General features: G+C 45.4%; 1 protein-coding gene across 3 annotated transcripts in view; it reads left to right on the forward strand.

The window, feature by feature from the left end:
• The first annotated feature begins 595 nt into the window (after positions 1 to 595).
• Positions 596 to 23,805, forward strand: part of EFR3A (EFR3 homolog A) — a 79,738-nt gene continuing 56,528 nt past the window's right edge. For all 3 annotated transcript variants that reach the window (XM_082235580.1, XM_082235579.1, XM_082235578.1), the window contains exons 1-3: positions 596 to 713; positions 18,451 to 18,540; positions 23,331 to 23,407. In XM_082235580.1, coding sequence (XP_082091706.1) covers positions 18,528 to 18,540; positions 23,331 to 23,407 — 90 coding nt within the window. In that variant the 5' untranslated portion in view covers positions 596 to 713; positions 18,451 to 18,527. The remainder of the gene's footprint in view (positions 714 to 18,450; positions 18,541 to 23,330; positions 23,408 to 23,805) is intronic.

Genomic DNA, 23,805 nt, shown 5'->3' on the forward strand with positions numbered 1-23,805 from the left:
GAATCTTTCGAGTTGGAGATGGCGTTTATAAGTGATCCATATTTCACAAGCATACAGTAAGGTTGGTAGTACAATAGTTTTGTAAACAAGCATTTATGGTTTCCCTTCAGCAAGACCCTTTACGTAATGATAAAACTGTGGTTAAGAAAATAATAACCTTTCTCTTTTCTCTTTATTTTTTTTTAAGTAATTGCATCGAAACAGTAGAAAAAAAGACAGCATAAAATCACACAAAATAATAATATTTTTCTCTCCCACTTAGGTCTCTCTAACCAAATGTTCTCATCCCTGGGGAAGGCGCTCTCTGTACATGCTCAGAGGCACCTCGAAGTAGTCGACAACATTTATTTATTGAACCGAAATATATACCAAGCTGGCTAAGGCTGCCTAAACATTCAAGGATATAAGTGCTGAGCCCTGGCTTACAAATATGTGCCGCTCTTCGCGCCGCCTTGCCTCTGCTTTCGCTCCTCTGCGAGCGCACAGAGGATGCAGTTGCGGCGACGCTCCGCTGCGCTGCAGCAGCCCCTGGGCATCTTTCTCTGCCGCGCAACAGAGGCGGGAGGAGGAGGAGGAGGAGAGAGAAAGAAGGACAGAAACTACAGCCCCCATCATGCAGAGCGCCTCGGCGAAGCCTTTAATAGGGTAGGGCTGGGAGCAAGATGGCAGCAGCGGCGGCGGCTCAGGCTGCAAAGGGAAAGGGAGCGGCGCAGGTGAGTGCGTGCGCTGCCCGCCGCGGATGTGCGGGCATCGATCTCAGGCGCGGGTACCGCTTTGTAGAGGAGGATGCGCATAGGCTCCCATTTACAGGGCCCGGGAGACAGCAGCAGCAGCGACAGAGTCCGTCCTCCCTGCCTCATTTTTCCTCTCCCCTCCCTTCTTGGCTTGGGCACAGTGGACTGAGGTGCATTGCAATCCCCCCCCCCTCATGTTGCATTCTTAACATTTTATTTGCCGCCTTTCCTCCCAGGAGCTCAAGGCGGCGTACATATCTTCCTCCCCGTTTTTATCCACCCAACAGCTCTGCGAGGTAGGTTAGGCTGAGAGCTGGTGGCTGGACCCCAGGTCACCCAATGAGCGTCATGGTTTTTATCTGGGCGTTTTCCCTTTCACCCCGTTTCCCCTCCATGCTTCCTCCCCCCTCCCGTTTCATCCCAACAACAACCACCTTGCAAGGTAAGCTAGCCTGGAAACAGCTGGCCAAGGTGGTCACCCAAATCAGCTCCGTTTGCCTGAGAGGAACCCTGGTCACAGCCTTATGCTCTAGCCCAGTATTTCCCAAATTTGGGTCTCCAGCTGTTTTTGGACCGCAACTCCCATCACCCCTAGCTAGCAAGACTGGGGTCAGGGGTGATGGGAATTGTAGTCTGGAAAAAAACAATTGGAGACCCAAGTTTGGGAGACAGTGCTCTAGCCACTTCAACACACTACCTAATTCACACAAAGCGTAGAGCTTTCTTTGCTTATTGAACCCTGTGTCGTTGGCTGCGTCGTTATAATTACATCTGGGGTTTTCTGCCCCCCCCTTCTTAACTTTATGCAGGAAAGTATCTTTCAAATTTAGCAGGACCAGGTGAAAAATGAGTTAGGTCTCTTGATTGCCCTTTTAACAGCTGTGTAGACTTTCAGCTTAGCTACACCTTCTGAAATCTAGTCTGCACGGCCATTAAAGGTGTAGGGACATTTTCTCCTTTGCATCTCTCCCCCCCCCCCAATATGCAAAGCATGCCTTCTTCAAATGCCCCCTGGCCAAACCCTCTTGCAGTGTGTTGAGCGTGTGCTCATAGCTGTCAGGAAGATTTGACAACCTCTGTCACACCTCCATTTGCAGTCAGAACCCGTGGCTGGGAAGGTGGGAAATCCTTGCTGATCAGCTTATAGCTGCTAATCTGTTTGTCATCCCCCCACACACCTGCTTTCCTACATTCCCTGCCCCTACAGATAAGGCAACTATATCTGTCAGTTCTGGTGCCGAGGAGGAAGAGATTCTTCTCCGTTATGAAAAGCAGCGCTCATCAAATCCCCAAGTCTGGATTTGGAGTGTGTGAGAATGCAGCAGAAATGCCAAGATAACCCTTGTTTGTGCCCCTGTTTCCTCTCCTCCCAGATTAGGAACCTGAGAAGCAGCCTTTTACAAAGCTGCAACCCATTTAGTCTAGTATTGTCTACACTGACTGGCAGCAGCTCCCAGGGTTTCAGGCAAGGGACATTCCCAGCCCTACCTGGAGATCGAACCTGGAACATTCTGCATGCTAAGCAAGTGCGCTAACACAGAGCCCTTAATTTGTCGGTATGCCCAAAGCAATCTCTTTCCCCCTTCCCCAAGGTGTTGGTATTTGGGGGTAGGAGTCAATCGTATGCCATCAGATTAAGCAATGGGCTGTAGCTCAGTAGGAGAGCACCTCTGTTCTGCATGCAGAAGGTTCCTGATTTAAAATAAAAAAATCCTTCCAGTAGCACTTAGTTGTTGTTTAGTTGTTTAGTCGTGTCCGACTCTTCATGACCCCATGGATCAGAGCACGCCAGGCCCTCCTGTCTTCCATTGCCTCCAGGGACGCGGACTTATAAAAAATATTGGGGGGGGGCCCGGGAAAGCTCATGAATAATAAATAAGCTCATGAATATGCAAATGAAGTGGCGCCGCCTCCTCATGAGCGAATAGGGGAGAGCGTGCTGCGCCTATTAATCAGCTCCGAAGGAAATTGGGTGGAGCTTTTGCTCGGGAGGGAGGGCAGGAGGCATGCAGCCCGCCCCTCCCTGTGCATTTTGGGCTGGGGGAGGGGCGGCGATGGCGCTCTGCTGGAGGGGCTCCCGAGATTATTGGGGGGCGGAGCCCCCCAAACGAATTTTTGAGGGGGCTCGGGTCCCCTCAAGCCCCATGGAGTCGGCGCCTATGATTGCCTCCCACAGTTTGGTCAAACTCATGCTGGTAGCTTCGAGAACACTGTCCAACCATCTCGTCCTCTGTCATCCTCCTCTCCTTGTGCCCTCCATCTTTCCCAACATCAGGGTCTTTTCCAGGGAGTCTTCTCTTCTCATGAGGTGGCCAAAGTATTGGAGCCTCAGCTTCAGGATCTGTCCTTCCAGTGAGCACTCAGGGCAGATTTCCTTAAGAATGGAGAGGCTTGATCTTCTTGCAGTCCATGGGACTCTCAAGAGTCTCCTCCAGCACCATAATTCAAAAGCATCAATTCTTTGGCGATCAGCCTTCTTTATGGTCCAGCTCTCACTTCCATACATCACTACTAGGAAAATCATAGCTTTAACTATAAGGACCTTTGTTGGCAAGGTGATGTCTCTGCTTTATAAGATGCTGTCTAGGTTTGCCATTGCTTTTCTCCCAAGAAGTAGGCGTCTTTTAATTTCGTGACTGCTGTCACCATCTGCAGTGATCATGGAGCCCAAGAAAGTAAAATCTCTCACTGCCTCCATTTCTTCCCCTTCTATTTGCCAGGAGGTGATGGGACCAGTGGCCATGAGTTTGTTATTGGTATGAGCTTTTGTGTGCATGCACACTTCTTCAGATACACTGAAACAGGTTTGCCACACCTATCAGCCAATCACCCACCCTCCCCACCCTCTCACTATATATAAGGGTCTGGTGACTTCTGTTTCAGTGTATCTGAAGAAGTGTGCATGCACATGAAAGCTCATACCAATAACAAACTTAGTTGGTCTCTTAAGGTGTTTTTGGAAGGATGTTTTTTATTTTGTTTTGACTATGGCAGACCAACACAGCTACCTACCTGTTTCTGATTTAGGTAGTGCAATTGTAGTTGATTGGGAGGTTTGGTGCACCAGACTCACTTCCCCCAAAGCTCTGGACTTCTTGCTGTAAATAAAGTGATGGGGAAACTTAACCGGAAATGGTTTAAGGCAGCATCATCTAACCTACTTTCAACCATGCAAACAAATCAGAATGAATGTTCAATGAACAGGTCATCTGGAAGCTCCCTAACCTAGGGAGAAGAAAGGAGGCGTCCATAGGGCACTGATAAGTGCAGTGCATCTGACCCACATTTCCCTCCGGTTCTCTGTTGTGGCCAGCCAGATGGTCCTCTTTAGTTGTTTGCTTCCCAGCAAACTGATAGTCAGATGTACTGCCCCTGAATATGGAAGCTCCATTTGGCTAGCCGCTGTTAATTTGTTTAATCAACCTCCTGAAAAATCATCTAAAGCAGCCTTCCTCAAACTCGGCCCTCCAGATGTTTTGGGACTACAATTCCCATCATCCCTGACCACTGGTCCTGCTAGCTAGGGATCATGGGAGTTGTAGGCCAAAAACATCTGGAGGGCCGAGGTTGAGGAAGCCTGCTCTAAAGTAAGGATGGGGAAGCTGTGGCCTGCCAAATATTGCTGGACTACAACTCCCATCATTCCCGGCCATTGGCTATGCTAGCTGGGACTGATGGGAACTGTACACCACAGCATCTGGCTGCCTCTGATCTGTAGAGTCACAGATCAGGGTCACTGCTCTAAAGCCAATATCAATCATTACATTGTGTGGCTGCACACTCTGTAATTGCCCTTCATGTGATGATGGCTTGGTTTTATTGTCCTGAGTCTGCCGCCAATCAGTTTTATTGGATTTCTGGTTCTAGGAAGCAGGAAGGCAGGAAGTTAATAACCTCTATCTTCGCTCCTCTCTTTCCCTACAACAGGCATAGGCAAACTTGGCCCTCCAGATGTTTTGGGACTATAATTCCCATCATCCCTGACCACTGGTCCTGTTAGCTAGGGATGATGGGAGTTGTAGTCCCAAAACATCTGGAGGGCCAAGTTTGCCTATGTCTGCCCTACAACATTTAAGACTTCTACCTAATCACCCTGGTTATCTTTTTATTTCTGGTATACTCAAAAGTCCTGCTTCTGAATCTTTTGCATTTTTTCCCCATTGGGAAGTTCCCCCCGCAACCCATTCATCATTAGGGCTGTCCTATACTGCTTCTTTTCTAACTCTGTGCTCTTCACTTGAGAAAATGTTCGCTGGCTTTCTTTGATTAGAAAACATAGATAAAACACTTAAACAGATGTTTCCGTTTTGGAGAATTAAGGGGTGGTATTCAGCTAAGTTTTACTCAGAGCAAACCAACTTAAATTAATGAACATGGCAAATTAATTTCAAGGGGTTTACTCTGAGTAAAACTTAAGTTGGCTACCACCCATGGTTGTTTAATGTTTAACTCTAATTACCCAGCAGTTGCAGAGTTTGTTTGACAGTAGAAAATGGCAATAAATAATAATGCAAATGTTGGGTTTATTGACTCATAGACGTGTAGATGACCCCCCGGATCATCTAGTCCTATCTCCTGCAATGCAGAAATCATAACTAAAGTACAAGACTCATTAGAGATGTTTAGATGTTTGTTCTGATATGCTGAAGGAATCAAATTCCCTGCTACTGGTAATGGAATCTGGCTTGTTATAGTAGATTGTTGTTGTTGTTGTTTAGTCATTTAGTCGTGTCCGACTCTTCGTGGCCTCATGGACCAGAGCATGCCAAGGCTCTCCTGTCTTCCACTGCCTCCCGCAGTTTGGTCAAACTGCTGGTAGCTTTGAGAACACTGTCCAGCCATCTCGTCCTCTGTCGTCCTCTTCTCCTTGTGCACTCCATCTTTCCCAGCATCAGGGTCCTTTCCAGGGAGTCTTCTCTTCTCATGAGGTGGCCAAAGTATTGGAGCCTCAGCTTCAGGATCTGTCCTTCCAGTGAGCACTCAGGGCTTATTCCCTTCAGAATGGATAGGTTTGATCTTCTTGTAGTCCATGGAACTTTCAAGAGTCTCCTCCAGCACCATAATTCAAAAGCGTCAATTCTTCGGCAATAGTAGACTGTAGCAGGTGTAAAATGGAATTGTGTCCTGGTTATTTTGTGTGGGTGGGTGGGTGGGTGGGTGGGTGGTTGTAGTTTTTCCAATAGCATATTCCAGGCTGCTGCTATTTTGGAGGGGTGGGATTCAGTCAGGGCTATTCAGGTTGCATAATTATAGTTGATTGGGAGATCTTTGTGCAACAAACCTGTTTCCCTGGAAAATCAGACTTTTTTTGCAGTAAGGAAAGTGACAAGAAAATGCGAGACAAAAAGTGTAAGCTAACATTTGCTTTGCTGCAACTTCACCTAACCTCCCTACAAATGCTCATTAAATAGCCAGCACTGTCTAATCTCATTGCAAACAGATCAGGATGTATACTGAACAAAACAGGTCAGCTGGAACTGCCCTCATTTCAGAGGAGGTGGACTCTGCTTGTGAACTACAGTTTTCTGAAAGACACAACAGCAAAAAAGGGATGCATGGTAACTGTAAGCTATGTGTAAATAAAATCCAGTATACCATTACAAAATATAATAGTGCTTAGCATTTGCATGGATCTACAGGGGATGCAATCTGCTTCTGAGTGCACCAGCTTTTGCTGTGAAAATGGCAAGCCAGGAATAAGGCTGCTGATTGCAAGGCAGCTCATGCTGTGATTAAAGTACAATCCTGAGCATATACCGAGATTTTATTTGTCTCTTTAGCTTCTTATTGGCTGTGGTTCTCTAAGGAAATCAGGCAGAGATCTTTCTCACTCAGGCACCCTGTGATCCCTTTAACTGACATTCCAAGGGGATGAATTTGGGAGCACTTCCAGGAATGGGAAACCAGTGACAGCAAGAAGGCCACAGGTCTCTTGCTTCTGTCAGCCCCAGGCAGCGCAGCCAGTGGTCAGAGGTGATGGGTAGTTGCTGTCTTAAAATGTATAGACTCCTAGAATTGCATAGAGTTGGAAAAGACCATGAAGGTCATTTCGTCCAACCCCCTGCAATGCAGGAATGCAGGGTGGGGCCTGCAACCATGCAATTAAGAGTCTCATGCTCTACTGACTGAAGGAGGACCATAGATTCCTCATCCAACATCTGGCCAAATATGAGTGGTTTCAGAGGAGGGTATAAAAGATAGTTGGTAGAGCACGGGACTCTTAATCTCAGGGTTGTGGGTTTCATAGAATCATAGAGTTGGAAGAGACCACAAGGGCCATCAAGTCCAACCCCCTGCCAAGCAGGAAACACCATCAGAGCACTCCTGACATATGGTTGTCAAGCCTCTGCTTAACAACCTCCAAAGAAGGAGACTCCACCACACTCCTTGGCAGCAAATTCCACTGTCGAACAGCTCTTACTGTCAGGAAGTTCTTCCTAATGTTTAGGTGGAATCTTCTTTCTTGTAGTTTGGATCCATTGCTCCGTGTCCGCTTCTCTGGAGCAGCAGAAAACAACCTTTCTCCCTCCTCTATGTGACATTCTTTTATATATTTGAGCATGGCTATCATATCACCTCTTAACCTCCTCTTCTCCAGGCAGGGTTTGAGCCCCACGTTGGGCAAAAGATCCCTACATTTCAAGTGGCTGACCCAGAAATGACCCTCTTGGTCCCATCCAGCTCTACAATTCTATGAGTCTTAAGTTCTATGCTGGAAGGATGAAGAAATTATATACCCAGTGCAGTCATACCTCAGGTTATAGATGCCTCAGGTTGCTTTTTTTCGGGTTACAGACCGCCGAAACCCGGAAGTACTGGAACGAGTTACTTCCGGGTTTCGGCGGTCGCGCATGCTCAGAAGTGCTGAATTGCAACCCGCCCGTGCGCAGAAGCGCCGCTGTGGGTTGCGAACGCTGTGGGTTGCGAACGTTCATCCTGCACGGATCACGTTCGCAACCCAAGCGTCCACGGTATATCCTTTATACAGTGGTACCTCAAGTTAAGAACTTAATTCGTTCTGGAGGTCCGTTCTTAACCTGAAACTGTTCTTAACCTGAGGTACCACTTTAGCTAATGGGGCCTTCCGCTGCCTCCACACTACTACCACCACTCGATTTCTGTTCTCATCCTGAAGCAAAGTTCTTAACCCGAGGTACTATTTTTGGGTTAGTGGAGTCTGTAACCTGAAGCGTCTGTAACCTGAAGCGTCTGTAACCTGAAGCGTCTGTAACCTGAAGCGTCTGTAACCCGAGGTACTACTGTACACATAATAGATCTCTGTGGTCTGTGAGAAAGTTCCATGGATCCCAGTAGCCCATTCCATAGCAAGGCACCATCTCTACTATACATTTGAAGGACATGTTAGCCATTCTGGTTAACTCTGTGAGCTTTGTGTACATTGGAATATAGGAAGCTTCTTTAGAATTGTAGAGTTGGATGGGGTCCCAAGAGTCATCTAGTCCAACCCCTTGCAATGCATGAATCTCACCTAAAGCATCCATGGCAGGTGACCATCCAACCTCTTCCTAAAAATCTCCAAGGAAGGAGAGTCCACCACCTCCAGAGGGTGACCGCTCTTAGCACCAGAAAGTTCTTCTGAAGTTTAGTCGGAATCTCCTTTCTCAATAATAATAATAATAATAATAATAATAATAATAATAATAATATATTATTATTTATACCCCGCCCATCTGGCTGGGTTTCCCCAGCCACTCTGGGCGGCTTCCAACAGAATATTAAAATACAATAACCTATTAAACATTAAAAGCTTCCCTAAACAGAGCTGCCTTCAGATGTCTTCTGAATGTCAGGTAGTTGTTTTTCTCTTTGACATCTGATGGGAGGGCGTTCCACAGGGTGGGTGCCACTACCGAGAAGGCCCTCTGCCTGGTTCCCTGTAACCTCACTTCTCGCAATGAGGGAACCACCAGAAGGCCCTTGGCACTGGACCTCAGCGACCGGGCAGAATGATGGGGCTGGAGACGCTCCTTCCCCCATTGGTTCAAGTCCTACCCACCAGAGGAAGAGAAAACAAGCCCTTATACTAAGTCAGACCACCGATCCATTTAGCTGCATATTGTCTACACTGGCTGGCAGCTGATCTCCAGAGTTTTGAGTAGGGATTCCTTCCAGCCCTTCTGGAGAAGATGGGGATTGAACCCGAGCTACAGCCTTTCCCCTTATCATTGCCATCAGTGGACTACATAGACACAATAAATTTGGATGAAAGCACATATTGAAGTCTGAGCCTGTGTTCTCCATTAAATGAGGCAACCCTGGAAAGCGATGCTGCTGTCCACAGCATTGGTGCAAAGAAGTTATTGCAATGAAGACAAGCACCGAGGCTCTTGAAATGTTAATGTTGTGCCCGTGTGCCGACGCTCCTCTAACGACTCTTCCCAAACGAGGCAAAATAGTTGAGTGTTGTGGGCGGCTTTGCACTTGACATTTTCAGTGTGGGTATAAATACCCAGAGTGTGAAACAGGCAGGCTCCCTGCCGGTTGTCAAAGGCACGTGCAGAGAATGGTGACCGTTCCCTGCAAAATGCACAGAAGCAATCGTTTGATTCTTGGCTGCCCCTTCTGCGCCAAAGTGTCTATTTATACATGCACCCTCTGTTCACACTGGATGAGGGATGTGTGCGTATACGTGTATATATAAAACACCAGATTTTGTTTTAATCTTTAAAAATAGTGGGTTTGAGACACATGTGGGGAGCTGTATTAGGTTGACACAAATCAAATTAATAGTTGTCAGTTGGGGAAGTGGGCGGGCAATCCTATGGCGAGATCTGTCTGGACGAGCAGTTTAGGATGCAGCCAATCTCTGGCTCGGCCAGCTGATTCCTCTCTCAGCTGGAGTCAAATTCACAACCCTGGCTCAGCCCATTATAGGTAAAGGTAAAGGGATCCCTGACCATTAGGTCCAGTCGTGACCGACTCTGGGGTTGCGGCGGTCATCTCACTTTATTGGCCGAGGGAGCCGGCATACAGCTTCCGGGTCATGTGGCCAGCATGACTAAGCCGCTTCTGGCGAACCAGAGCAGCGCACGGAAGCGCCGTTTACCTTCCCGCCGGAGTGGTACCTATTTATCTACTTGCACTTTGATGTGCTTTCAAACTGCTAGGTTGGCAGGAGCTGGGACCGAGCAATGGGAGCTCACCCCGTCGTGGGGATTCAAACCACCGACCTTCTGATCAGCAAGTCCTAGGCTCTGTGGTTTAACCCACAGTGCCACCTGCGTCCCCAGCCCATTATATGTTGGTGTAAATTGCTCATCCTGGCTCAGCTGCTGAGCCAAAGCTGCTGTAAGTTTGCCAAGGGGGGGGGGTGGAATCCTAAGCCTGTATACCTCGCAGAGGCCCCCAACTCCTAGGGGCCCAGTTCTTTTGCTCATGTTCTGAATGTTAAGGGGGAGGGGGAGGCCGAGTGTTGAACTGAGAGGGGAAGGAGGAAGAAGCTGTCAGGAGTTCAGCCTACACTCGAGTAGGACCCTGGCAGAGACACATGCCTGACTGGCATGTTCCCTCCCTCCTGGTCGATCATTTGGGAGCTTCATAAGCTTTCTTCTGCCTGAACATCACAGCGACCGATGCCTACCGACACCGGCACATTTAGGGTATCTGCAGAGTTTGCGTATCATGTGCGTGACAGACCTCAGCAACTTAGCATTTTGGCTAATGTACTTTATTGACATATAAACGCACACAGAGCACTGCAACATGGCTCCCTCTCTCTCTAGCATCAGACAGCAAAGAGAAAAAGAACAAAGGACAATAGTCCCACTTCACAGAACACAGTAACACAAACATCCTGTCTCTGTCACATCCCACTCTGTGGAGTCAAAACATACACCATCATGTGATAGACAACAATCCCATGACTGCAATCATGGAGCAGGAATTCTAACAGAAGCAGCCCCCGGCTGGCAGTGGCAGCAGGAGGGGGAGGGGAGGCTGATTGTTGAACCAGCGGCAGCTCCTCCTTCTCCTGCCATGTAAGGAAAAGATGGGGAAGCAGTCCCCAACTGGTGGTGACTGCAGCACGAAGGAGTGGAGGCCAAACAGGAGAGAGGAGGAGCCACCGGCCGTTGAAGTCACACTGCCACCGTGTTCAGCTCCGCCCCTTGGCTCCTCCTGACGTCCTGACATCACGATAGCTCATACACGACACCCTGAGGTCATGCGCACATCATCACCTCTCTGATCCTTGACACAAGTTGGCGCCTGTGTCACCTGGTCATGTGGTGACCCAGCATAGAACACAGTTTTAAAGGCACGTTTCCCCTCTGCCAGGCTTAGGCAGAGTGCCAGCACCAGTCCTGCTGCTGAATAGGGCTTGGGTCTGGTGCAACTGTACTCCAGCTTAACCTACACCAGGGGCTAGCAAACTTTTTTCAGCAGGGGGCCGGTCCACTGTCCCTCAGACCTTGTGGGGGGCCAGACTATATTTTGAAAAATAAATAAATGAATGAATTCCTATGCCCCACAAATAACCCAGAGATGCATTTTAAATAAAAGGACACATTCTACTCATGTAAAAACACGCTGATTCCCGGACCATCTGCGGGCCAGATTGAGATGGTGATTGGGTCGCATCCAGCCCACGGGCCTTAGTTTGCCTACCCCTGAATTACACCTTCCTGCTATACGCCAGCTTCTTGTGCATAGGATTGCTCTCCTGATGGAACTACCAGCCTTCTTTTATTTAACTGATAAGACTATCATCGCCATGCCCCTCGTTGGCCAGAGTTATGGCTCTGATTTCTCCAACGGCTGTTTGTGTGTTCTGTGATTCTGCAAAACCAAAGACAGAATTCTTCCTGACAACCTCTGTTTTCATTTAGGGGAGGGGAAAAAAACAACACAAAACCCTCAAGTTTCCGCTATTATAGAATCATAGAATTGTAGAGTCGGAAGGGACCCCAAGGGTCATCCAGTCCAACCGCCTGCAATCCATGAATCTCAGCTGTTATGCAAAGACAAATGCAAACCCTGAAATATGTTGAACACATTTACCAGTAATTTATACAACTCAGGGTTTTTCAACACTTTGTTTGGATTTCCTTGGTGCAGACTTTCATGCATTGCTTAACCCTACTTGACCCTCACTTCAACAGTTTTTGACTCCGTTTTAAAGCTCCAGGTTCTAAAAGACCCGTCGGCCAGTATTTCCATATCTTGTCCTCAGCCGCTGTGTGTCTCAGCCCTGTGAAAATCCGTATTTTTGAGGTAATTAAAATGTTTTGGCAGCTCTTTGATTCCTCCCCTCCTTTTAAACCATGAAACCTCAGTAAAAGAATTTTTTATTTAGTGTGGGATGCAAAAGCTTGTGGGCGACATCTGTTTGACACACTCCTTAGTGGGTCCAATGGTACATTTGGGAAGGGGGGGGAGAGAGAAACTTTGCTTTTTTTTCCCTTCCCAAAAACCATAGGACATCTTTTTATATAACTGGGAAAAGTCGCACGCAGCATATTGACAATCTGTCGGTGCTGCTTAACCATTGATTTTTGTTTGGATGCTTCTCCTTGCTGCTGCTTCTTTATTATAAAATCATGTTGATGGATGACAAGCTGCAGGTGGTAGGAGGATGAAAAAGGGCCGAGATGGGAATAGCCCATTCGAGTTGTCTGCTGGAAGTAGGAAACTGGTGGGATGAAAGCAGAAAGGGGAAGGGTGGTGGTCGAGAAGACCAGACGCAAGTCTTGGCTGTAGCCAAGGGTTCACTAGAGATAGAGGCCCTGAAGTTGACTGGAGATTGTATGAGCAACTAATTCCGTCCTCTTCCAGCATTGCTGGCTTTCAATCCTAGGTCTGCCTCTTTCCTATTGCATGCTATTGCATCCTACATTTTGGGTACCCAATAATAATAATAATAATAATAATAATAATAATAATAATAATATCAATAATAATAATGTTTCCCCAGCCACTCTGGGCAGCTTCCAACAAAGACCAAAAATACACTAAATGTCACACATTAAAAACTTCCCTGAACAGCCTTCAGATGTCTTCTGAATGTTAGGTAGTAGTTTATCTCTTTGACGTCTGATAGGAGGGGTTCCACAGGGAGGGTGCCACTAATAATAATAATGATAATGATAATAATAAAAATAAAAATTTATTATTTATACCCCACCCATCTGGCTGGGTTTTCCCAGCCACTCTGGGTGGCTTCCAACAAAACAATAAAATACAATAACCTATTAAACATTAAATCTCCCCAAAACAGGGCTGCCTTTAGATGTCTTCTAAAAGCTTGGTAGTTATTTTTCTCTTTGACATCTGGTGGGAGGGCGTTCCACAGGGCGGGTGCCACTACCGAGAAGGCCCTCTGCCTGGTTCCCTGTAGCTTTGCTTCTCGCATTGAGGGAACTGCCAGAAGGCCCTTGGCGCTGGACCTCAGCATCCGGCCAGAACGATGAGAGTGGAAATGCTCTTTCAGTGCATGCTTTTATGCACAGTGCTCAATGCATCCACCTATAAAATTTTCATTTTGCATGCAACCTCTGTGCACACCACAAAGCACTTTAATACCACTTTAAACAGCCACGGATACCCACCCCCCAAAAAATAATAATTCTGGGAACTGTGGTTTGTTAAACGTGCTGATAGTTGTTAGGAGACCCCATTTCCTTTCACAGAGTTATAGTTCCCAGAGTTCCCTATGAAGAGGGATTGATGGTTGAGCCACTCTGGGAATTGTAGCAAATCCCACCCTCCAGCAACACACACATAGACATACATCTGAAGAAGTATCTGAAGAAGTATGCATGCACGCGAAAGCTCATACCAATAACAAACTTAGTTGGTCTCTAAGGTGCTACTGGGATGCGGGTGGTGCTGTGGGTTAAACCACAGAGCCTAGGACTTGCCAATCAAAAGGTCGGTGGTTCGAATTCCTGCGACAGGGTGAGCTCCTGTTGCTCGGTCCCTGCTCCTGCCAACCTAGCAGTTCGAAAGCACGCCAAAGTGCAAGAGGATAAATAGGTACCGCTCCGGCGGGAAGGTAAATGGCATTTCCGTGCACTGCTCTGGTTCACCAGAAGCGGCTTAGTCATGCTGGCCACATGACCCGGAAGCTGTACGCCAACTCCCTCGGCCAGTAAAGCGAGATGAGCACTGCAACCCCAGAGTCGTCCACGACTGGACCTAATGGACAGGGGTCCCTTTACCTTTTAAGGTGCTACTGGAAGGAATTATTTTATTTTGTTTCGACTACAGCAGACCAACATGGCTACCTATCTGTAACATACACACAGACTGGAGATTTGCAGACCCACCAAACCTCTGAACCTTTGAAGGAGAAGGTGCTGGGCAGATATTTAAAAGGGAAGCGGGTCTCTGTTGCTGGTAAACAATTATCCCCCCCCCCCCGGCTACTACCAGTTTTACTTGTCCACATCCACTACATTGTGCTACTGGAATATCGCTTTATAAAGAATGTCAAGCAAAGTGCCTGTTTTTCGGGTTTGATTCCACGGTGACATCCAAAAACTAAACTTGTGGTGGCTGTCATGGCAACAGTGTCATAATACTTGCTATTAATATTACACACTGAGAGCATGTTTTGAGGCTTGCCAATTATGTCTATATCTATATATCTGATGGCATCATTGCGTTTGAGCTGCAATATGCCTAAATATTTTTGAGGGGAAATGTTATGGAGAAAATGCAATGGGCCTTCCCCCCTCACTCTACAAAATTTTCACAGCGGTATTTCTCATGACCTATTTGATGCATATCACTGGTTTTCCAGATAATGGTTGTGTGAGTTTCTGCATGTCTTGCTGCACTCTTCATCTCTGGTCAAATCCCCATGTTTATCGTGCAGTGGTTTCAAAGTGTCTTCTGGAGAGTAACAAGTCTGAAATGCTATTAGTGTAAGCCAGGGGCTGAGAGCGCAGTATGTTCCCAACCAGGGTCTCCTATGGCAGCTGGAAAAGGGTCTAACCAAATGTCTTCATCCACTGCTGTTTTCATTGACTCACCCTCTTCTATATATGGTCCCTTTAAGCACACCTACATTTCATTGGATGCCAGGATTGGACTCCTCATACTTGGGTTCCAGCATGGATCTTGGCCTGAACTTAAAGGCACAGTTATGTAGCTAACATAATGCATGGTTGGGCTGCAGGGAAGGGTTAATCTGGTTGTTGTTCTTGTTGTTATTTATTAAATTTGTATACAGTGGTACCTCGGTTTACAAACTTAATCTGTTTGAAGTCCGTTCTTAAACCAAAACCGTTCTTAAACCGAGGTGCACTTTCCCTAATGAGGCCTACCACCGCCGGTGCCCTTCCACCGTTCCGATTCCGTTCTTAGACCGAGGTAAAGTTCTCAAACCGGGACACTATTTCCATTTTTGCGGAGTTCATAAACCAAATCGTTCTTAAACCGGACTGTCCTTAAACCGAGGTACCAATGTACTGCCCTATATCCACAGGTCCCACGGTGGTTGTCAACATAAAATCACAACATTAAAACACAAAATTCATAATAAACACAAGAACAACCCAATATCACACACACACACAAACACACATTTTATAAGGGCCTTGGAAGTCTATCAGGTAGCAGCTTGTGGTCAGTACCTTGGAGAGCTCCCATCACTTGTAGGAATTGCTCCATCACCTGTAGAAGCCCACTGAGCAGTTTTAAAGTAGTGTCTGGAGATGGCCCTAACCCACTCTTGGCCATTATGGGCTGGCAGAAGTCCTGGATTTGTTCTGTAGCTTTCATGTGTATGTTCTGTCTTCTAAACCCAGAGATGAGTGCTTCTTATATGGCCCTATATTGAAATGGTCTGGACCTACATTGGCTCCCAGTACATTTCCAAGCACAATTCCAAGTGTTGGTGCTGAGTTTTAAAGCCCTAAATGGCCTCGGCCCAGTATATCTGAAGGAGCGTCTCCACCCCCATCGTTCAGCCCAGACACAGGTCCAGCACCGAGGGCCTTCTGGCGGTTCCCTCACTGCGAAAAGTGAAGCTACAGGGAACCAGGCAGAGGGGCATCAGATGTCAAGGAGATAAACAACTATCTGACTTTTAGAAGACATCTGAAGGCAGCCCTGTTTAGGGAAGTTTTTAATGTTTGATGTTTTATTGTATTTTTAATATTTTGTTGGAAGCCGCCCCGAGTGGCTGGGGAAAACTAACCAGATAGGCGGGGTATAAATTATTATTATTATTATTATTATTATTATTATTATTATTATTATTACCACTTTAAAAATATGGGGTCTTGGCTTTGAGGATGGTTGTTTGAAAGACTTGGACAGTTCCATTACAGGCCCATTACACAAATTTGCATACAATCTGCATGCAATTACTCTGAGCTACAGGATGGACCTCGTACATGGTATGCGTGGATTGAGACCTCTGAAAATTAACGTAGTGAGTGACTGACCTCTAAACAAAGGGAATCAATGGTTTTTTGTTTAGAAGGAAATGGATAGGTGATCTAAGGATCAATGCAAAAGGATTTCCCCCACCTTGGGCTACCACTGTTAACACCAGCACTGGACAGATGACTGCCTAATTTTTCAGGACGTACCCTCAGTTTTCTCCCTTTGTTATTGGACTTTGGGCGGGGAATAAAAGTTCTCTAAGGCAAACCCCACCATAGCTGCATCTGCAGAACCTCCTATGCCACAGAAGCACACTTTCAAGTTGACAGAGAACTGATCTGTACAAATAGGAAATATCATGTCAATTTCTTTTTTTTAAAAAAAAGATATTTATTAAAGTTTTTTAAAATATAACAATGAAAAATAAAAATAAAAAAGAAACAAAATACAAAATACAACATAAAAACAGTTAAAAAACAAATAATTTTCCATAGCATATCTTCCTTACACTTATTTCCCCAGACCTCCTCATACCTCCCTTCTTTGTATTCCACTTCAATTTGTTAGTTCAGCAAATCCTTACCATTAAGCTTTTACCCATTTGTAAACCTTTTTTTTCGTATCTCCTAAAGCATTACAGCTGGAAACCCCTTAGTTTCTATCCAACATCCTTCTAGCATTCATTAATTTTACAATATTTCTGTAAATAGTCTTTACATTTCTTCCAGTCTTCTTCCACTGACTCTTCTCCCTGGTCTCAGATTCTGCCAGCCATTTCTTCCAGTTCCATGTAGTCGATCACCTTCATCTGCCATTCTTCCAGAGTGGGTAAATCTTGTGTCTTCCAATACTTTGCAATGAGTATTCTTGCTGCTGTTGTAGCATACATAAAAAAAGTTCTGTCCTTCTTTGGCACCAATTGGCCGACAATGCCCAGGAGAAAGGCCTCTATCATGTCAATTTCTAAGGCAATATGATTGCCTGATCAGTGTTGTTTTAGTTCAGTGTGTGTGTGTGTGTGTGTGTGTGTGTGTGTGTGTTTAAACATTCTGAAAAGGTTGCTCTTTTCAACTGTCTGGCGTTCTAATTTAGCTTTAGTTCTAAAAGTCAAACTGATACCTTCTTAACCTGTGCATAATTGGTATTAAGAGCTAAGAATACTTTCTGCTGGCCTCTTTCTTTTGCACCTCTTCCATCCTCACTAACGCTAGCTGCTGATTGTTAATGATAATGGTTGGAGAAGAAAGAGCCTGCTTTTCAACTCTGATTTGGAAGAACTTGCAGTGAGCAAAACATTAATTCCGTGTATAATTAAGCAAACTTGTGACCTGAGTGGCTCTCCTGCTATACTGAGAGCTGTGCCAGATGTAGCAATCAGTGCTGTGGGTTTTCTGGGTTTATTTCCTGGAGGTTTTCTCCATGCATATTGGGGTCGTTTGCATTGTAAACTTTTGTGTTTGCATCAGGAGATTTTCTGTTGCCCTAGAAAAGAGTGGTCTCATTTAGCATGTTCGCTTCCCTTGTGTTTAGTATGCAAAACTAAAACTTTTGAAACTCACAAGCTGTATTTGCAGTTGGCATCTATTCTTTGCTACTAATGGACTTATAAAAACGGGGGAGGGGGAAATCCATGGAAAAATAAAGCTCTGGAAATTTTATCATGGGGAATTTTCTGTCCGACATATCTGGTGACAATAAGAGGGGAAGGGTAGACAAGGAGTTGAACTGACCTGTGCGTCCATATCATGTCTAAATGCAAACTTTTGCTCCTCTACTGGGGAGATGTGTGCATGATTTGAGGAGCAAGAGTGCTATTGTTTCCCTATGACATCTGGCTGGGACCAAAGGATACTGCTATCTATATACAGTGTGAAATTGGTGATCAATTCAAATTGATCCACATGACGAAGCATGTTGATCTTTCATTGTGGCATTCCGGTTCATAATATTAAGTTCTTGAGATGGCAAAAGGAACTACGAATGCTCTCTCTAGTATATATACTGTGGTGAGGCAGAGGTGTGCTTTTCACTGCTAGCACTAGTGTTATGGAATATACTCCCTCCTGAAATAAGAGCGGCCCCATCAGTACTGGCATCTCGACGGCTTTTGAAAATTCGCTTGTTTATATGAGGGATTTACCAGATCTCTTGACTTGAGACTCCTGTTTTAATAGCTGTGCTGTTTTAATGGGATTGCTTTATTGCATATTTTGGTTTCTGGGTGTTTACATTTTGATGCTTGTGGCACTTCCAGTTATGGAAAAAAATTGCTGCAGTTGTGGATTCCAGGGTACAAAATAGACTTTCTTAAACTATCTTTCTCTTGAAACCCTTCTCCTTTCTTTTATTCATTTTTCCCCAGATAAGGCTTTCCATCCAGGTTTCACGCTGGTTTTCAATTAAGCTTCATGTGTAGCATTTGCAGCTGGTCTACACGTCATGGTTCGGAAAGGTGAGTGCATTGGGCAATTTATGCAGCGCACGTCTGGCTTATAGAACTGATATAGATAAGCTTGATGCATATGAATATTTGCATTTTGTCAGGTTGTCAGTGTATGAAAGGCTTTTTAGTTGAGTAAGCACCAGCTTCTTACCAATTAACTTATTATTTGACTGCATGTGAATAATTTTGCATATTATCTTAATCTCAGTACAGGCACCAGTTTTTAGGCCTTTGAAGGAAGCAAAAATGTAACATGGAACCAAGAAAAGCTATGTTGTCTCCTTTTCCTTTTTCATACTGGGAAAGGCCATCATTATTTCCTGTTACACTTTTCCAGTGCATTGGAATACCCTCAAGTTTATAAATGTGCTGTTTATTTGCAGCCCAGACAATGAAAACTCAAGCTTGATTAAATCGCTTAAATCAGGGGTAGTCAACACGGTGCCCTCCCGATGTTTTTTTGGAGTCCAACTTCCATGATCTCAGAACACAGGCTATACAAGCTGAGGGTGAACCAGAATTGTAGCCCAACAGCAACATTTGAAGGTCACTACATGGGCAAGCCCTGAATCGAAACACACAAGCCTGCCATTTTGTATATGCATTCTGCTGTGCAGAGGTGCCTATGTGGAGTTCAAGGGTTACACTGTTCATTACAGCATAATAAACAGCTAACAGCACAATCCTATGCAAGATCCCATTTTGTACAATAGGAAATATTCCCAGATGAGTGCATGCAGTCTTCAAATGTTTATTAACTAAGCCTTCTGACTTGAAAGAAGGGGGGAAGGCACCTCACACAACAGCAAGCAGGGTCAGAAGGTATCCTGTAAAGATGTAAATGTTCTTTGGGCACCATGAATAATCATTATTCAGTATACAAGGCAGCCATAGACAGCCATGTAGAAGAAGTCTATCAATAGTCATGATGCCTGTTACGTCTAACAACATTGCATAGGATGGGGACCTTGTGGCTCTCCAAATGTTGTTGGATGCTGACTCTAATCAGCCTGAGCCAATGTGACCAGAGGCCAGGGATGATTCCTGCATTTCAGGGGGTTGGACTAGATGACCCTCGGTGTCTCTTCCAACTCTATGATCCTGTGATGGCTCTTGTTGTTCAGCAACTTCTGGAGGGCCACATGGGGTCCTTATCCCTAGTGTAGGGTTAGGTGTGATGGCAGGTGTTCAAACCTTTTAAGCAATGGATTCACTGGCAATTATTCAAGATTAGCAGCACTGTGTTTATCTGAGGGACAAAGAAAACTAATTCAGAATAAACTGAAGTCTGAGGTGAAATAATGATGATGATGATGATGATGATGATGATGATAATTTATTATTTATACCCTGACCATCCAGCTGGGTTTCCCCAGACACTCTGGGCGGCTTCCAACAAAATATTAAAATACAGTAATGCATCAAACATTAAAAGCTTCCCTAAAGAGGGCTGCCTTCAGAGGTCTTCTAAAAGTCTGGTAGTTGTTGTTCTCTTTGACATCTGGTGGGAGGATGTTCAACAGGGTGGGCGCCACTACCAAGAAGGCCCTCTGCCTGGTTCCCTGTAACTTGGCTTCTCACAGTGAGGGAACCGCCAGAAGGCCCTCAGCGCTGGACCTCAGTGTCCAGGCAGAACGATGGAGGTGGAGAAGTTCATTCAGGTATCCTGGGCTGAGGCTGTTTAGGGCGTTAAAGGTCAGCACCAACACTTTGAATTGTGCTCGGAAACGTACTGGGAGCCAATGTAGGTCTTTCAGGACCGGTGTTATGTGGACCCGGCGGCCACTCCCAGTCACTAGTCTAACTGTCCCATTCTGGATTAGTTGTAGTTTCCGGGTCACCTTCAAAGGTAGGCCCACATAGAGCGCATTGCAGTAGTCCATCTCATTCCTTCTGCCCTCGTGCCTCAATGTCTTCCAGATATCAACCAGAAGTAGTTCACTAGGTGGAGCAGAGGCATGTTCCCTGAAGGGGGGGGTCGTTGTCGCATACCAGGAGGGAGAGGGGCACTGCAGCGGGGCAGTCAGCTCAGTGCAAGCGCTTCTTTCAAAGTCTTCTTCTACAGTGGTAAGGGACGCAGGTGGCGCTGTGTGTTAAACCACAGAGCCTAGGGCTTGCCAATCAGAAGGTCGGTGGTTCGAATCCTCGTGATGGGGTGAGCTCCCGTTGCTCGGTCCCTGCTCCTGCCAACCTAGCAGTGTGAAAGCACGTCAAAGTGCAGGTAGATAAATAGGTACCACTCTGGCAGGAAGGTAAATGGCGTTTCCGTGCGCTGCTCTGGTTCGCCAGAAGCGGCTTAGTCATGCTGGCCACATGACCCGGCTCCCTTGGCCAATAAAGCGAGATGAGAGCGGCAACCCCAGAGTCATCTGCAACTGGACCTAACGGTCAGGGGTCCCTTTACCTTTACAGTGGTAAATCAAAGTGTTTCTTGCTTTCGCCCCTTTAGGTGGCATATTCCACTGGCGGTTTATTAGGTTTATGGAATACTGTTCAAAGCTGTTAGACAGATAGAAGTGGGTGTAAACATGGGCCTTTGGGAGCATCCCTCCTTTAGCCCCTGGCAAAGTTCAGCACAGAGATGCACTGCTTGCTTCTATGGATGTTGCCTCCATTTGTACAAGTGAGAGAGAACATTTAAAGAAAAGGGAATCAGAATGACTAGAGAGATAATGGATGTATTACACCAAACTTGACATTTGTAGATGTGACCTGCACTCTCATTCCATTAACCTACAGAGGTGAGCTTGAAAGCCTGTTAAATACATTTTCTCGAGCAGAGTTGCTGTTCGGTTGGGTAAAATCCCCAATGATGTTTGACACATTATAAGCAATGCCACTGGAGTATAATTAATAATAATTATATAATGACTGAAATGCTAGACCTGTGTTCCTGTTGTGTCATCTCCTTTTTCTTTCAGGAGAACAGAATTGAAATGTCTGTCAAAATATTCTTAGTCAAAATTTCTTGCTTGCTTGAAGGCAGTAAGATGACAGAGATTTCATTTTTGTGTCCTTTATTTGACCCCGTTCCATGTGTGTGCTGTGACTTTGGAGGGGGGGGCAAGATACTGCTGCAGAATTCTTTAATTATTATTTAAGAAATACTGCTTGAAACCTCTCCTACACTGACCTGTGCCAACTATGGGTGAAAGGGTGAAATGCAACCATTTTGCAAGTTAGGAAATTAGACTTCAGCCTCTCAGATCGCTAACTACGATCTCGTTTAAAAGTGTTGTCTTACCTTCCTTGCTTTAGATTTCTCTCTCCTTTTTTCTTTCAGAAAAAAACAGGAGTCCTCACACTCCAAAGCAAAAGCTTGAATTTTCTTTCTAAATATACAAACTTCCAGTTCAGTGAGTCATTTGGTCATAGGGAAATGAGGTGCTAATTACCACAATGATAGAAATAGATGATTTTTTTAAACAAAAATACACCAAAAAAACACACACTACAGTAGTTAAGAAAGCATTCCATATGCTAAATCTATGCATTTTTACAAGTTAATGAAGCAGAACGAGTTTTTGCATAGAAAGATTCAGACATATGTGGTAGTGATTGCTATGCTTCAGCTCTGGGGCATGACGAGATATTTCTAGTGGACGAACATTGCAATGGCCCTGCAATATTCTACTGCTTGAGCCAGTAAACTTGATATAACCTTGCTCAGAGCTCTGGCACTCTTTAATAGCTCCCTCGTGTATAGCTTATGAAATTTCGTTGTTTCATTAACTGCCAGAGATGATCATTTCGTCTCTTAGTGTGAATTCTTTTCATTATCGGCATAATCTAAGTCTGGCTTCTACTTTAAAATGAAAAGCACAGATTGTAGGTTGGGGGAGGAATCAGCCAGATGTCCAGGATCAGGTGTTCCTCAGACACGTCAGTGGGATGCTTATCAGTGATTGGGGGAGCATTTAAGTGATCCAATCATGTGAGTGGGTGGAGATAAGGAATAAGGATGTTGGTGGTATATACTGAATTCAGTTTTCACTGAAAGACACACCTAACTAATCTGCATTTTCTGAAACAATGTACCAGCTGAAATGCAGCCGTTGTTCATAATATGCACTTCTCTGAATTTTTCAACACAGTTCAAGTAATTTGTACAAAAAAATCATATGTTGCAGTAAAGTGGTGCATTAAAAATGCACACATTAGTGAAAATGACATAGAAGACGTGCATTATGCTAGGGGAAATTGCTTTGCAAAAGTACGTGCAAACATGCATACATGTATAAATGCTACTGAATTTTCATGACTGCTTCCTCTTAAAAGTAAATACATTGCAAACTGATGCAGTCATGGGAAGAATTGAACTTAATAATGGAAAAATGAGAAAAACGTCATCTATTCCTCCTCAGGAGTAAAAGGTAAAGGGACCCCTGACCGTTAGGTCTAGTCGTGGCAACTCTGGGGTTGCGGCGCTCATCTCGCTTTACTGGCCGAGGGAGCCGGCGTACAGCTTCCGGGTCATGTGGCCAGCATGACTAAGCCACTTCTGGCGAACCAGAGCAGCACACGGAAAAGCCATTTACCTTCCCGCTGGAGTGGTACCTATTTATCTACTTGCACTTTGACGTGTTTTCAAACTGCTAGGTTGGCAGGAGTAGCACCAAGAAAAAAGGCAGCAGCCCTAAATAAATTTCATTTATTGTATCACTGAGCAATTTTTCAGATTATTATTTTGGAGGAGGCAGTGTTTCATAACTGTTCAAAATCCTTATTGCTACTTTCTGGTTCTTGGAACTGCATTTCTCCTGATTGCTCACCTGTCTGCCTGGTCCATGTTTTTCCAGGTGTTTGCTGCTGCTGTGCTGCTTTGCGCCCTCGCTACAAACGCCTGGTGGATAACATCTTCCCTGAAGACCCAAAAGTAAGTAAAGGAAACGTCAAGCCATGTGGCTCGATTTGTTCCTGTGCTCAGGACCTGCTTGTCAGTTTCCCACAAGTGTCTGGTTGGCTACCATGAGAACAGCATGATGGACCAGATGGGCCATTGGCCTCATCCTGCAGACTCTTCTTATGCTCTTATGTGACCATGCCTTGCATGTGAAAGGTTCCAAGTGCAGTTCTGAGGAACCTCCGCCTGTTGGCATCCACCACCTCTGGGGATGAAGTCAAACCACTGGAGACTCACAGCACCTGCTGTGGCAGCAGAAACCGGTAACTCGTAACTGCTGCCTCCCACATTATTTTTGCTATGTTAGGAGTACCAAAGTGACTTCCCCAGGGCTGTATGGAGGTCTTGTGTTGATCAGAGGACAAGAGCCC

The sequence above is a fragment of the Podarcis vaucheri genome, assembly GCF_965113315.1.
Source record: "Podarcis vaucheri genome assembly, chromosome: 8".
Lineage (NCBI taxonomy): Eukaryota > Metazoa > Chordata > Lepidosauria > Squamata > Lacertidae > Podarcis > Podarcis vaucheri.